Here is a 16,690-nt window from a genome sequence, read left to right as displayed (position 1 = left end):
AGGTACGCATACATCAGTATTCTACACCATTGCTCCGTGAACAAGCTTACTGACTTGACCGTCGGAAATATTTCGGGAACACCAGTCCCGCCCTTGACTTTTCTTTGCAGGTACGTTACCTCGGCTCCCTCTCTCAGGTCGGTTGTGCCTGACCAGCTCGGCTCGCTACAGCTCAGTTCGGATCTGATTTTTGGCAGTCGCATCAATTGGCGCCGTCTGTGGGAACACGTAACTTCTCTTGCGAATCATGCCAAGAACAAGGTCTCAGAGGAATGCCGATGGATCCAAGGGGAATGGAGGAAGCGGCCCCCAACAGTCTGCCCGGAGTCCGACCCCTGGAGGCGAGGGTACGGGACTCTCAAGGATCCCGCCTGAGCAATTGGTTCAGGCGGTAGCAGGGAACCTGCCCACTTTCGAGGCCATTGTGAATTACCTCAGGGGGCAGACGGGAGGACATCTGGGCCAGGGGCCAAAGAATTCGGGGGAGGGTCCAACCGAGTCCAGGACTGGGAGCTCTAAACCCCAGCTCAAGCGAGTGCGCCGGGAGCCCACGCGCGAGCACACCGACATCGGGGAGCCCTCTCACAAGCACTCCCGAACTGAGCACCCGGAGCCTGTCCGGAGGTATTCTAAGGATGAACTCTTGCCTCGGAAAGAACAGCTCCAGGTGCAGGACGAGCTGGACCTGCTCTTGGACACAGAGGCGGATAGGTACATAGCTTCCCCTTTCGTACCTGATATTGAGGACTACCCGTTGCCTGCGAAGTTCAAGATACCTAGCATGAAGTCTTACGATGCGACCACGGATCCGGAGGATCACTTGTTTGCCTTCCTGACCCAAATGCGGCTGCAAACTGCCGCAGATGCGGTCAGATGTAAGACTTTCCCAATGTTTCTGGAGGGCAAGACACGTCAGTGGTTCCAGGGGCTTCCCCCCAGGTCCATCCAGTCCTTTGCCCAGCTCGCGCGGTTGTTCGCGGCCCAGTTCGTTTCATCACGAGCCTTCTCCAAAAGCACGGCGCACCTGATGACTATCCAGCAAAGGCCCGAGGAATCTTTAAGTGAGTACATGGTGCGTTTCAATAACGAGTCCCTCCAGGTTCGAGATCGTGATGACAAGGTGGTCATGGCCGCCTTTATCAATGGGTTGCGCAAGCAGAAGCTTTACACCGAGCTCGTGGAGAGGCCACCCAAGTCAGTTCGGGAGATGCTGGACCGCGCGCACGAGAAGGCCAATGCGGAGGAGGCCAACCGCCTAAAGAGTGCGCAGGAAAGACTGAGAGATGACAAGCACAGAAGGGGCGCCGACTAGGTGGATGCACGATCTGGGCTGGGCAGGAAGAGCGCCTACGACCGTCCACCCAGGAGCCGCCTCATGGGGGGAGACAAACCCTGGACTACACTCACTGCGCCCAGAGCTCGGGTCCTCGCGGTGATGGAGTAGGAGGGGTTGTCCCGACCCCCTCGACCCCTGGCCGGGGACAAGAGCAGACGAGACCAGGGTCTGTACTGTGCATATTACCGAGATGTAGGACATGACACCGAGGACTGTCGTCACCTTAAGAAAGACATTGAAAAGCTAATAAAGCGGGGGCACCTCGGTCAGTTCATAAGAGATGAGCGGTCTGACCAGCAGCAGGGGAGGCCCAGGTTGGAGCGCACGGGCTACACCCGGGACCAACCTCAGGGGCCCGCCGGCCGAACTCCCGAGCAGGAAGCTCAAAACTTGGCAGGGGTGATTAATACTATTGCTGGAGGGCCTGTTGGAGGAGACAGTCACGCAGCTCGGCGGCACAATGGCCCTCCTCCTACGGGGGAGAGCTCGAGCAAACGACTGAAGATGTACGAGGAAATCATTTATGGGCCTGAAGACGCAGTTCCTCTAGCCTCCAATAATCATGAAACCATTGTGATAGAGGTCATCACCTGTAACTACAAGGTGAAGAAGATATACATAAACAATGGAAGTGCCATAAACGTGCTGTACTACAAGACGTTCAAGGAGCTATAGCTGGAGGATAAGCAGCTCGTCCCTGTCTGAACTCCGCTGATCCGTTTTGCAGGTCCTCCCGTGAGGCCGGAGGGAATGATCACTCTCATGGTCACGGTGGGGGTGTCCCCGAAGTGCCGAATAGTCCCGGTAAACTTCGCGGTGGTTAAGGAGCCGTCGTCGTACAATATGATCCTGGGGCGGCCCACGCTGAATGTCCTCCGAGCTATTTGCTCCACTTTGCACCTCAGCATGAAGTTTCCTACTCCTGCTGGGGTGGCTGAGGTGCTGGAAGACCCGGAGGTGGCAAGGGCGTGCTATATTGCCACTCTCAAGGGCAAAGAGAAATTGGTAGCCCAAACAGTTTGTTTAGAGCCCTGGGAGCCCATGGAGAAAGGGGAAAGATTGGAGACCGACGAGGGGTTAGTCGAGCTGCCCGTCCACCCCGACAGACCTGAACGCACAGTAAAGGTCGGCACGGGCTTAGGCGAGCTGGTCCGGAGTTCTTTAGAATCTCTCTTGGAGGAATATGCTGAGATTTTTGCTTGAAGTGCCGATGACATGCCAGGAATCCCCACCGAGCTGGCAGTCCACAGGCTACATGTGGACCCCGGCGTCCGACCTGTGAAGCAGAAGAAGAGGAGCTTTGCTCCTGAGAGAAAGGAGGTCGTCAAAAGCGAGGTGGGTAAGTTGTTGGAGGCAAAGATCGTTAAGGAAGTCTACTACCCGACCTGGCTAGCCAATCCGGTGCTGGTCAAGAAGGAGGAGAAAGCTTGGAGAATGTGTGTGGATTTCACTGATTTAAATAAGGCCTGCCCGAAGGACTGCTACCCACTTCCACGGATTGACCAGCTCGTGGATTCAACAGCGGGCTATGAGATCTTCTATTTCTTGGACGCCTTCAAGGGGTACCATCAGATAGCCCTGGACGAGGAGGATCAGGAGAAGATCTCGTTTATCACCGAAGACGGCACATATTGTTACGTCACCATGCCATTCGGGCTAAAGAATGCCGGTGCGACCTATCAGAGGTTGGTAAACAAGTTGTTCAAAAATCAGATAGGCCGGAACCTGGAGGTCTATGTGGACGATATGTTAGTGAAGAGTCGGACTCAGGAGCAGTTCATCTCCGACCTGAGGGAAATTTTCGAGATTCTTCGGAGCTCACGAATGCGGCTAAACCCAAAAAAGTGAATTTCGGGGTCAGGTCGGGAAAGTTCTTGGGCTACATGATTTTCAAAGAAGGGGTGAGAGCTAACCCGGATAAGATCAAGGCCATCATGGACATGGCCCCACCTCGAAATATCAAGGAGGTGCAGCGTCTGACAGGGAGGATGGCACCCCTGAACAGGTTCCTGTCCAAATCGACCGTTCGGGGGTCGCCTTTCTTCAAGGCTTTGAAAGGGGGTCGGCAGTTCGAGTGGAGCCCGGAGTGCCAGAGGGCGTTCGATGAGCTGAAAGCACATCTCACTCGGCTGCCAGCCTTAACCTCTCCTGATCTGGGGGAGACTCTTTTCCTCTATTTAGCTGTGGGAGAGGGGGCCATCAGCGCGGTACTAGTGCGAGAAGAAAACAAAGTGCAGAAGCCCATATATTATGTTAGTCGCGCCCTGCAAGGGGCCGAAGCAAGGTACTCGGCGGTGGAACGATACGTTTTGGCATTAGTACACGCAGCTCGGAAGCTCCGGACATACTTTCAAGCCCACCCCGTGGTGGTCATGACGGACCAGCCCCTGAAGCAGATCCTTTCCAAGCCTGAGTCATCGGATCGGTTGGTGAAGTGGGCTGTGAAATTGTCAGAATACGACCTGGGATATCAGCCTCGGACGGCCATCAAAGCGCATGCGTTGACAGACTTCATAGCAGATGGCGTCTCTTTTGGGTCGACTGAAGTGGAGACAGACCAGACCAGACCGGATGGAGAGGTTAAGGACGTACATGCCGGACGAACAGCCAGAACCATACAGATCCCGAAGACTACCAAGGCCGTACAGATCCGAGAGGCAGCCGAGGTCCTACGGGCCGGAGACACTGTCGAGGTCGCCCAGGCCAGCCAGGTAGCAGAGGGCAGATCGACCAGAGAAGGTGGGGAGGCCGACCAGGTCCGAGAGACTGCAGAGGTCAAGCAGGCCATAGACGCAGCTGAGGCCCAACAGGTCGGAGACACAGCTGAGGTCGCACTTCCTGAAAAGACTGCCAAGGCCGAACTGGCCGGAACAGCAGCCCAAGACGGGAAGGTTATGGAAGCAGCGGAGCGAACGGATCCCACGTGGACGCTGTATGTGGACGGTGCGTCAAGTAAAGAGGGGTGTGGAGTAGGGCTTCTCCTAATCAGCCCTACGGGGGAGGAGCTGCCCTACGCGTTAAGATTTGATTTCAGAGCCTCTAATAATGAATCTGAATACGAGGCACTAATTGTAGGAATGGAGATGGCTCGGAAGTTAGGGGCCAGGTCGTTAAAAGTCTATAGTGACTCGCAACTGATAGTGAATCAGGTATGGGGAAACTACGAGGTCAACGAGGGGACGCTGAAAAAATACGTGGCCAAGACGCATGCGCTGAAGGGCCTGTTCGAGCAGTTCGCGCTTGAGCAGATCCCGCGGAGTCAGAACAAGAGAGCCGATGCCCTGTTCAAACTGGCCTCCACCTCAGCTGGCATCTTAGGTCGGGAGATAGTGGTGGAGGTCGTCAGAAGCCGGGCGTACGACCAGGTCAGTGCTGCGGTCATCCAGGTGGTGAGCTTTTGGATGGATCCTATTGTTCGATACTTGGCACAGGGGGAGCTCCCCCCAAGCAGGGTAGAGGCCTGCAAAATCCTCCTTAAGTCGCAGAAGTACGCGCTCACGCAGGGAGTCCTTTATAGGAAATCTTACTTGCAGCCCTGGTTGAAGTGTGTAACGCTCGAAGAAGGGAGCTATGTCTTGCGAGAGTTGCATGAAGGCATTTGTGGCAATCACGTTGGCCCAAGAGTATTGGCTAAGAAGGGAATGCTGGCCAGATATTATTGGCCCACCATCTTCAGAGATTCGGCCGAGCTGGTAGCTCGGTGTAAGTCTTGCCAGCTACACGCTCCAATGCATCACACCCCCACTTAGGAAATGATCCCTCTCAGTAGCCCATGGCCGTTCTTCCAGTGGGGAATTGACCTGTTGGGACCATTTTCACGAGCTCCAGGTGGCTATGAACACTTGGTGGTAGCCATTGATTACTTCACCAAGTGGGTAGAGGCCGAGCCTCTCAGCACAATCAGTAGCAGGTCGATCCAGAAATTTCTTTGGAAAAACATAGTCTGCCGATTTGACATACCAAGGGCCCTCGTCTCGGATAATGGCCGACAGTTCGCGGATCATTCGCTTCAGGAGTGGTGCACTGAGCTCGGCATCCAGCAGCATTTCACCTCAGTAGGGCACCCTCAGGCCAATGGACAGGTCGAGAATGTTAACAGAACCATCCTGCACGATTTGAAGACAAGGATAGAATCTGCTCGGACGGGTTGGCTAGACGAGTCGCCCACTATACTGTGGGCTTACCGGACTACACGTCGGACGGCTACCCAGGAAATCCCGTTTGCTCTGACATATGGGGTGGAAGCAGTAATTCCTGCAGAAATTGGGATGCCATCAGCCAGGGTGCAACACTTGGTGTCCCAGAGCAACGAGGAAGGAATGCGACTCGACCTAGACCTGCTCGAGTATCGAAGGGAAGAAGCGGCTATAAGAATGGCTAAGTATAAGGGCCAGGTCGCACGTTACTACAATGCCAGGGTAATGCACCTTTCTTTCAAGCGGGGGGACCTGGTACTACGCAAAAATTCCGTAAGCCGAGTTGTGGGCACAGGCAAGTTAGATCCAAACTGGGAAGGCCCCTACGTGGTAAAGGAAACTGACCGAGCAGGTTATTGTAAGCTAGCTCGTCTGGATGGAGGCGAAGTCCCACGCACTTGGCATAATTCAAATTTAAGGCTTTTTCTTTAGTATCCTGACCGAGTTGCAAATGGTCAGCTGGACAGGTCTGCTTTTTATTTTGTTAGTTCGGCATTTGGGATTATAAATGTATGCACATCTTTGAAATAAGAGAAAATTTTTACAAGTGTTGGGTAAGAAAAAATGCCATGTATTCCATGTCAAAAAGCATATACAGGTGGGGGGCCATACAAAAGCGAGCTGGCCAGCTCGGTCCCTACCCTAGTCTAAGTACTACAGGCCTAGTACTATCTGCTTAGCTCTCCCCTTGCTGTTCTTGCTCTGGCTCTGGGGAGAGTGCTGGAAGAGTAGGGTCGGCAATCAAGGCAGCCAGGTCGCGCCCATTGGAATAGCCCGTGACAAGCCTATCAATTTGGTTGGTGGCTTGAGGGTTGAAATCAGGCCATTTGCTCAGGTCAAAGCCCGGCAAACTCAGGGACTCCACATCCACCAAGGCTTTCGTATAGCCGAGCTGCAGGACCGGGCCGTTCAGGAGGGCCAGGTCGTTCATGAAGCCTTCGGACTTCTTAAACTCCTTGACGCCTAGCTGGCGTCCTTCTTCCCTCGTCGCCTCCACCAGCTCGGTAGATTTTTTCTGCTCGGCCTCCAGAGTCGCGGCCAGCTCGACCGCCTTCTTCTTTTCCAGCTCACAGGTGGAGTTGGCATCAGCGAGTTGTTTCTTCAAGGACTCCAGCTCGGCCTCGGCTGCTTCGAGCTAGCTCGACAGCCTGTCCTTGGCAGCATCGGCTTGTGACAGGTTGACTCCCATGTTTTCGTACCGCTGTGCCAACTCGACTCCAGCGACATTGAGCTGCCAATCAAATACAGGGTAAGAAATCATTAAAGCCAAAGGTATGTCAAGAAAGCGCTAAGTAGGAAGTCACCTGGGTGGTACTAAGGTAAAAGTGCTCCAGCAGCTCGGCGTTGGTGGCAAGCTGGATGAAGTGATGGTCGCGGGGGAGCACCGCGCCCTTGACGAACTCCCTAGCAGCTTCAGGGAACTGAGTTCGGTCATTCACCGACAACCCCCACTTCGGACAGAAGTGAAGGGGGTGAGGGTGTGAGCCCAGATCGGCAGGGGGCTTCATGGGAATCACATTTCTCATGCGCCACATAGTTGGAGGAGACTGTTACGAGGCCTGCTGCTCGGCAGAATTCACCCTGTAGTGAGAGGCAATAGCAGTGGAGGGCTCCTCCTGGGATTGGGGGGAAGTCGCCTCGGTCCTGGCTTGCTTGGCCGTCGATTTCTTCCTCTTCTTCTTTGGCCCCTCCCCCAGCGAGGACTGAGCTGCAATTTGGGGAATGGACACTGGTGGAGGGAGAGGCACCGTGCTGCTCGGCTTGGTGGAAGGCGCAGGGGTGGGCGTGCTCGTGCTGCCAAACCCACCAATGTTCAACAGTTGGGAGAACCTCTTCACTGCGAAGAAAAAGGGTAGGTCAGCTCGGATGGGGTGACCAAACTCATGAAAAAAAAGAGAAGAAGAAAAGAGAAGGAGTGAAACCAAGAAGTTACGAGCTGTCAGCTCCTCTGGAAGAAGAGGTCGGAAATCGGGGGCAGGGTCATTCACCTCTGCTCGGATCAACCCCGCCGACCAGAGCTGTGCATTGTTAAACTCCTTAACCTTCAACTGGGCTTCTGAGCTAACCAGGCGGTCCAACTCGGCCTCAGGCAGAGGTGAGGGAAGGGGGTCGGATACTTGGGTTTCCTCCCTCCAGGTCAGAGGAGGAAACCCAGTATTTTTCACAAAAAAGAAGTATGCCTTCCAACCTTTGATGGAGGAAGGCATGTTCGAGAACAGCTCGCGGGTAGGGAGCTCCCCTCCGCTCCTGCGAGCGAAGTAGAACCATCCGTGAATCGGGCCGCTCACCTTCATTTGAAAAATTGACCTGAACAGGTCCAAGGTGTAGGGGATTTCAAGAGCTCGGCACAGGATGAAGAAGCCGAGGATTGATCGGATGGCATTGGGAACAAGTTGGGTAATGCGGACACCCTAGAAGGTTAGGATGTCATATAGAAATTGGGGAATAGGGAGGCGGAGACCAGCCATGAGCTGATCCCTGTAGATAGCCACGAACCCAGGGGGAGGTCGGCAAGCGTACTCCCCAGGCCGGGCTGCCCTAGCCTCGAACTGGGGGAGAATGTCGTATCTCCCCACCAACTCGTCCACATCCCCCTGGGCAAGGAGGAGGGGTATAATCTCGACTTCCCCAAAGTCGACGTCTGGCCCTCTAGCAGGCTCTATCCTAGCGCGAGCTGGAGCTCCCTCCAGAGGAATCCCTGGGACAGCAGCTCCAGCCTCGGGCTGTGCAGATGGGCCAGGTTGGTCCATGGCTATAGCAAGAGTCGGGCTGGGGGAGGAAGATATTCAGACTCAGACGAGCTGGAAGAGGAAGGGCTGGATGAGAGTACTTCTATGAGTACAGGTCGGGCAATTCTACGCCTAGGTGCTGAGCTGGTGAGGTCTGAGTGTGTGGAAGAAGACGACATAAAAAGAAGAGAGGACTTACTGGTGGATGAAGGAGAAGAATTGAAGTGTGCTTAGAAGGAAATCCTACTCTCGGACCACCTCACGGGATGCGGAGCGAGATGAAGAAGACTGGGAAGAAGAGAAAATGAGAATGAAGGCTTGAAAGTGACGTTTGGTAGGACCTATTTATAGGCCCCTTGGGCGGGAAGCTGAAGAGTCCCGAGGTAGAAATTTGAATTTATGGCGAACTGACGGATACCTTGGAAGACGCTTGAGCTGGCAACCGCCATCATGGGAGGACGTGACCCTTGAAGTGACGGTTACAACGGCATACGTGGCGGACATCAGAACAAGGTACGTGATCGTGGGATCGTGGGTCCCCCATGAAGCCGACCTGGCGCTTCGTACTTTGGTCCAGACTCACGCGACTCCTCGGTGACTCTAGACTCAAGGGGGGCTAGTGTGGTGGGGCAAATCCACGCGTGACACGTGTCAGCTCGGCACACTACGCATATCAGGTCGGCTAGAGAGATCTCACGTCGCGCACGCGCCTGCTCGGCAGGGAGATACCAGCTCGGCCGTACCAGTTGTTCCCTATGGTGGGCCTCATGGGCCGCCGTCTCCGAACTTGTTGGAGCCGCCACGCAAAACCCTAAGAAGACTCCAAGCCCTAAGGGGACTCTGACTCCCATAAGGAAACTACAACCCATTCTGCCCTATATATACCACACCTAAGGACAATACAAGGTACGCATACATCAGTATTCTAGACCATTGCTCCGTGAACAAGCTTACTGACTTGACCGTCGGAGATATTCCGGGGACACCAGTCCCGCCCTTGACTTTTCTTTGCAGGTACGTTACCTCGACTCCCTCTCTCAGGTCGGTTGTGCCTGACCAGCTCGGCTCGCTACAGCTCAACTCGGATCTGATTTTTGGCAGTCGCATCAATGAACAATTCAAATCTAATAATTCCATAACCAAATCATCCTTGAGCATGTTTCAATCTGATAATTTTTTCTTCCTTATTCTCCCAAAGTTTTCCTTAATCGTAAGGACACTTCTTGTTAACATCGTCCCACAAATATAACATGCTTGGCTCTTTCAATCAACATAAAGCACAAGAAGCCCAATTCACTTAAGTTTGCAAATACATAGAACTTTAGTAGTGCTATCGAAAGTGGTGTCAGACTGTCGATGGGGGTGTAAGGCAGTTCATTTTGCCCATCTTGGGTGGTTTGGCATGTAGTTAGGTGCATTGGCATGTAGTTAAGTGTAGGTTTCTCAAGTAGGCATATTAGCCTCTTTCCTTGCTACGGTAGGACACAACGGGGGAGGGGCTTGGATGGTTGAAACAAGCAATGAATCAGTTTGAGAGATTCTATGGAGTTAAGAGGAGATGAGAACCTCTCACAAGGACTTTTTCGTAGTGGACTTCTTTGAGAAGATAATCATTGACTATTTTTTTTTTAATCTTTCCCAGATCTAATTAATTTTGCCCGCAGCAAATATTTGCTGCTGGTGGCAATAAAAGTGATAGTAGGCAGCCAGTATCACTTCTATTCTATTTTATTTTCTACTTTTGCTTAGATTGGTGTAGGGTACTTTAGTAATTTTCTTTCTGACTAGATCAAAGGGATTTTCTGACACCTCATTTGAATTTTTTTTCATCACAGGTGGGGTTTGAACTTCTGTCTTACAGCCCAAAGAGGGACTTAGTCCCTTTTTTGTGGCCACTGAGAGTTGGCTCAGTGATTGTGTAGAGTACTTTAATAATTGCATGTTAAGATTTAACACCCTTTGATAAGTGTTAGGTTAAAGGGGTGGACTGTAATATTCTAAACCTCAGAGCGTCTAGTGGTAGTTTGGTTAAAACACGAGGGAGGTGGATGTAATTAACCCCCCTTTTTTTTTTTGTAATAATCGTGCTGTCCTGTATTATTTCTATAATCACACTTTGCATGTTGCTCAGGTGTTACAATCCAATTGTTAAGGTATGAAACTTGGATTCACATCAAAGTTATGAGATATTAGTGTGAAGTTTATATTAGGTGAATTTTCCATTATAATGAATATTAGAACCATCCGTCCCTCTCCACTGCGCAAGTGTTTTAGTGTGGATGTCAGATTGCTATCGTCCGACGAGGTGATGATGTTAGTGTTTTAGTGTTCGCAATAGGGTAGTACAAAGTTTACCAGTGCAACTACCCGGACTGTGGGCATGGTTGTTTCTTATAAACTCGCAACTAAATAACAAGGTATGGAACTTCAATACACATCAAGAATGAATCCCATAGAAAATTGGAGGAAAAGATTAAGTGCAAATAATTAAAAGTCAACCATTTTTGTTCATATTCCAAAGCAAGTCTTGGGATAATTAGCCCAAGGTTCCAACTTACTAAATTTGGTTTAGTTGATTGATTCATTCCCAAGTCAATAAGTCCTTTGATGCAAAAGGAAAACTTTATGGTCCGTGAAAATTCTTCTTAGAAGGAAGCTTTTAAGTTCCATGCTCAATTCTTCTTGAAAGGATCACGTTAGTACTTCTTGGTAATCATTAGGCGCTTGGTAATACTCTCAAGCTCCTTCATCTTGTCCTCAAATTCATCCGTCTCTCCAAGCTGATTCCCATCCAACCATTGCATGGCATCCTCAATTGCATCCTCAATCTTCTTCATGTCAGCAGATGCCAGACGAGAACTAATGTTCTTACTCTTGATGGTGTCTCTCAAGTTGTATGCATAATCCTCTAAGGCAATCTTTGCCTTAACCTTCTTTTTGTGCTCCTCATCCTCAAACTTGTACTTCTCGGCTGCCTGGACCATCTTCTCAATTTCTTCTCCTGACAATCTTCCTTTATCAAAAGAGATGGTGATTCTACTTTTCTGCCCTGTATTTTCATCCTCTGCAGAGACATTTAAAATGCCGTTGGCATCCAGATCAAAGCAGAGATTGATTACAGGGACATCTCTAGGGGCTGGAGGAATACCCTCGAGCCAGAATCTACCTAACAAATTGTTCTCTGTTGATCTTGCTCTCTCACCTTCGTACACCAGAAACAATACACTGGTCTGGTTATCGTAAACTGTTGTACATGTTGTCTCCTTTTTCGTAGGGATGGTGGTGTTCCTAGGGATCACAACAGTCATGACCTCTCCCTTGCTTTGGTAACCAAGAGACAATGGGGTAACGTCCATAAGTGCAATATCCAGAGCCTTCTGGTTGCCCCTGCCGTCCAAGATTGCAGCTTGAACAGCTGCACCATAGGCAACGGCTTCATCTGGGTTAATGCTCTTGCAAAGGGTCTTGCCATTAAAGAAATCTTGCAACAACTGCTGAACCTTTGGAATCCTGGTTGAACCACCCACAAGAACGATATCTTGGACGCTATGCTTGTCCATCTTGGCATCCCTTAAGCAGCTTTCAACTGGCTCCATGCATTGCCTGAACAAGTCCATGTTCAGCTCCTCAAATCTTGGCCTTGTAATGGTTGATTGAAAATCAATACCCTCAAACAAAGCATCAATCTCGATTGATGTCTGATGAATAGAGGAAAGTATCCTCTTTGCCCTCTCACAGGCTGACCTTAATCTCCTAAGAGCTCTGGGATTTCCACTGATGTCCTTCTTGTGCTTTCGCTTGAACGCTTGGACAAAGTGGTTCACCATTCTATTGTCAAAGTCCTCTCCACCAAGATGAGTATCTCCCCCAACAGCTTTCACGTCAAACATACTCTTCTCAATAGTGAGAAGAGAAACATCAAAAGTACCACCTCCAAGGTCAAAAATAAGTACATTCTTCTGGCCGCCTGTGTTGTTGAGCAACTCTTTGTCAAGACCATAAGCAATCGCAGCAGCTGTTGGTTCAACGATGATACGCAATACATTGAGGCCAGAGATGGCTCCGGCATCTCTAGTTGCTTGCCGTTGCGAATCGTTGAAATAGGCTGGGACGGTAATAACAGCGTTCTTTACTGGTAACCCAAGGTAGGCCTCAGCAACCTCCTTCATCTTTGTGAGAATCATAGCAGAAATCTCCTCAGGTGCAAATTGCTTTTCCTCCCCTTTGTAGGATGCAACAATCATGGGATTGTTGCCAGGATCAGGAATGACCTTGAATGGCCAAAGCTTCAGGTCATACTCTACAGATGGATCAGTGTACTTCCTACCAATTAATCTCTTAGAATCTGTAATCAGAAATGATTGATACTCCATGAGAATTTTCTTCAACTGTATGTAAAATGGCATATCAAAGAATTGATATAGAATACTACAGAACAACTAACAAGGTATAGTTCATAGAAGACAATTCCCATGCTTCACACCCCAGACTAGAGGATATTATTCATAAATCTTACTCCAAACATGCACAGGCAACTTGCAGGGGATAATAACCAAATTACCAAAATGCATGACAAGCAAATTAATTGAGCTTCTGTATCACAGAAACACGGATTTCATGCAACAAATTATAGCTTCCAGAGAAGATCAATATGAGACTAAGCTTCGATTTAGCAAACAGACCCACTAAACATCCCATAACATCGTTAGAAACTCACATGACCAGAAAGCATGAGGTATTTTTTCCAGGCGTTGGACAGCTACTAGTTAGCGACATAATGGTAAAATATAAAGTGGTTAACTGAAAAAGAAATGGAAATACAGTCCTCTCAAGTAGAATAAATTGGAGGATTTCATTGTACCATTTAATCTAAAACCCTTTAAGAAAAGGGGGGGGGGGTGCTGGTCGGGCCACTGTAGAAACGGCTACAGTGGTACATTTAATCTCTGTTGTAGTATTATTCAGAAATATTTTGAGTTCTATTGAAAAAGAAAGTAGTGTGAGCTTAGTTTCAGCTTGTGAGGAGGTATGAAAAAGAATTGTTGGACCATAGCTGCATTCGTACATCTTTCTTAGAACAATAACAATGAAATAGGCTTCTTCCAGATTGTTTCAACAGTGGCTCCATCCTTCTCTATAGCTATAACAGTGAGATGGGGTTGTTACAGATTGTTCTTTAGGCATGCCAAAAAAAAGCCTTATCATTGTTCTTTAGGCATACCAAAAAGGCATTGTCTATCTTCGGCTCTGCTTCAAGTCCTCCAACCTAATATCCAAGTCTTCCACTTAGCAGTTTCTACTATTATAAGAACATTATCACTATGAAAAGATGCCTAATTTATACATAGCACCTATCAGATCATTATACATAGAAACCACGTTGTCTCACCAAGCTTGACATAATTAGTCTTCGATGGGAAGAAACACGTGCATATATGTATAGTTTGTTGGATAGTGACCTTCACATAATGCTCTGATAGAAAAAGAGGCAGGTAGAAGAGGATACCAATCTACATTTAAAAAAAAAAAAAAGATCTCTAGTAAAAGAATACACTTTGATGACATTTTCTTACCGAAAATGGTGTTGACGGGATTGATGGCAGCCTGGTTCTTAGCAGCATCACCAACGAAACGCTCGGTGTCAGTGAAAGCCACATAAGACGGCGTCGTCCTGTTACCCTGATCATTAGCTATGATTTCAACACGGTCGTGTTCCCAGACAGCCACGCACGAGTACGTGGTACCCAGATCGATTCCAATGGCCGGGGCACTTTTCCCAGCCATTGCAATGCTTGGTTCTACTGCTTCAGAAAAAAATCAATGAGAGGACGTTCAGTTGCAGAGGGAGTAAAGTTGTACTTTTCTGCGTTTTAAAATTCTGGGATTGGTGAAGTACTTGGAATTTAAACAGCAGCGAGTAGACCTGATGGTGGATGACAGGCTCGCTAGCGGAAAAGTTTGAAAGGTGCGTGCGTGTTAAAAAACTTTATGCCCTCCAAGCAACTATTTAGTATTTCGGAAATCGGAACCAATGACAGAATTTTACGCGGATATATAAGAGTTTCCATGATTTCGTTCAACATGTTAAGTGGACTCGACTGAGCATGTAAATTAGTAAGTGTGGTGTGGTCCTTATATGTTAATATAAAGTTTTTTAATTGATACAACCACTATTAATTATGCCTTATACGTAATTGTTTCGAATTGATATAAAACTTCACCGTATGTGGACGTTTATCATTTACTATAATATTTTTTTTAAAAAACCCTTTTGGGGTGTATAAAAGGTTACTGTACTATCCCAATTTTTTTTGGGGGGGGGGGCGGTACTTAGGCATTTTTTTTTTTACTTTTTTAATTGTAGGATGTATATTATAAACTTTCTACATAGTTCAAAGAAGCATTTTAAATCCATTCTAGTGACCAATTTACTTAAGATAAGTTGGTTATTTTTTACCCAACTTGATATGTTGTAAAGAGTAAGTTCAAAGAGGCAATTTAAATCCATTTTGATGACTAATTTACTTAAGACAAGTTGATTATCTTTGACCCTACTTGATACGCTGTAAAGAGTAAAAGTCTCTTAAGAGTCTGGTGTGATTCTTAAGACCTAAGAAATTTGAGTTCTTTCCAAGTTAAAGATTTCTTTATTTGGGAGAAAGTCGCCAATTCAACATTTGAGAGGATGACTTTAGGATGAGAAAACTAGATGCAAATGGTAACTAAGGACAAATGGCCTCAAGTCAACACATTTGAAATTGTGATTTTGAAGTCGCCTTTTTAAATGGCGAAACTTTTATTTGGGAAGAATTCAAAAGTTTGGACTATTTTTAAAGTTTTTATCAATAAGCATTGGATTGTATAAGTAAATAATTCTATACCATTTATCGTAATAAAAGAGGGACACGGACACGAGAAACCAACCAACTCGTTTTAGATGAGTTGGCCATCAGCTAATCTTGATAGCAAATTAGGTTCTTTAAATCCCAAAGCTGTGCAGTATTGCACCCTTTTGATTTAGAGGTGGATTTTTCTCTCTCTAGCCTTCCATAACTCCTCGAATCCCTAAGTTAAAGTAGAAGTAGTACATGGACATTGCTGATTAATTTAACAAAAATCCCGAGTTACCCAACTGGGTTGTATGATGTCGTTTGACGAAACAGTTTGAAGCAGTTTTGAGTCCCTAAGTTGAAGTAGAAGTTATATGATGTCTTGGAGTGTTTTGAGTTTATCATCACTTACCACATATTTTTATCCAATTATAATTTACAAGTAAAAGATGGATTGCAAGTTCACGACAAAGGTAGATTTGCGGCCAAATCGATCAGCAGCCCAAATCCTATCTGGTACTCAGGTGCCTTTGAGTTTTGATATAAGCATGGTATTTTATTCTGTTTCCTTTTTTAAAAAAACTTTTACTATTTTTTTTATAATAAAACATATTTCATTCAAGGATTACTGGAAATCGTCCAGCACGATTGAGATACATTGCTGCCCTGATGGCAGATAAACATGCACTAAAATTATGTTTGTGCCACCTATACACGGAAAAAACATACGTGTAGATTCTTACTAAAGCATAAGAAGGAGTATGTTCCCGATCATTGGAAATTAGGCAGATAAACATGCATTAAAATTATAGATCTGCAATTTAACAAATACATAAGATTTGAGAAATTAAGGACAAATCTAAAAAGTACCATAAATTTGAAAAACATTTCATCATAGAATAAGTCTTTGCAGCTCTCTTTGTGCATGCTGTAATCGTCAGATCTGCTAATCAACAGTTCTAAGGTTCAATAAACATCGTAAGATCTGTCGAGATTGATCCAAATCTGAAATATTCCCTCAGATTTGCTATCCAACTGGTTCAAACTCAATACAGAAAATGAGATATGATGAAAAGACTAAAGAAATTGTAGATCTAAAAAAATTCCAAGATTTGAAAAAGTAAAGAAACAAAACTAAATAAAACTCTCACTAAGATAGTTTAGGAGAGACTAAAACTCTCAATAGGAAACCCTAGAAGAGAAGAAAACTCTCACTAGAATAACCTAGGAGAGACTTTATTGAATGAAAGAAAAAGCAAAGGACAAAGGAAGAGGAAGGGAGACCTTGGCTTAAGGCCAAGATCTCCATCTTATGGAGGAGAAAGGGTAGAGGAGGAAACCTAGAGAGAAGGAAGAGAATCCCTCCGCTAGAGAGAAGGAAGAGCCGGAAAAAAACTTATACTATTAACTACTACATTTTTGTTGCATAAAATGCGGCTTGATTTGGAGCACTAATTGATCTAGTGATTGCCTGATTGGTGATTTTGGATCACTACAAGGGAATTTGGCTCCTCTCCGGTGGATTCTCCTCCCATTTTTTATAATGCACATTTAGATGTGTAACACACTACAAGAAAACAGGCCTTTTGCAACGTCTTG

At 47.4% G+C, this 16,690-nt stretch overlaps 2 protein-coding genes across 2 annotated transcripts; one reads left to right on the top strand and one right to left on the bottom strand.

Annotated features, from left to right (window-relative positions):
- The first annotated feature begins 3,219 nt into the window (after positions 1-3,219).
- Positions 3,220-5,085, top strand: LOC140007358 (uncharacterized). Its single transcript, XM_072050100.1, has one exon. It carries the CDS (start codon positions 3,220-3,222, stop codon positions 5,083-5,085), a length of 1,866 nt encoding a protein of 621 aa, XP_071906201.1.
- Positions 5,086-10,667: 5,582 nt separating this feature from the next.
- On the bottom strand, positions 10,668-14,161 carry LOC140007753 (heat shock cognate 70 kDa protein-like). The gene is made up of 2 exons (XM_072050942.1): positions 13,835-14,161; positions 10,668-12,606 (listed from the first exon to the last, which is right to left on the bottom strand). Exons 1-2 carry the CDS (start codon positions 14,043-14,045, stop codon positions 10,958-10,960), a joined length of 1,860 nt encoding a protein of 619 aa, XP_071907043.1. The 5' UTR covers positions 14,046-14,161; the 3' UTR covers positions 10,668-10,957.
- Positions 14,162-16,690: the final 2,529 nt, after the last annotated feature.

Source organism: Coffea arabica, chromosome 5c, assembly GCF_036785885.1.
Source record: "Coffea arabica cultivar ET-39 chromosome 5c, Coffea Arabica ET-39 HiFi, whole genome shotgun sequence".
Taxonomy (NCBI): Eukaryota; Viridiplantae; Streptophyta; class Magnoliopsida; order Gentianales; family Rubiaceae; genus Coffea; species Coffea arabica.
Note: the sequence above shows the minus strand (reverse complement) of the source record. Positions and strands in the feature narration are given on the sequence as shown.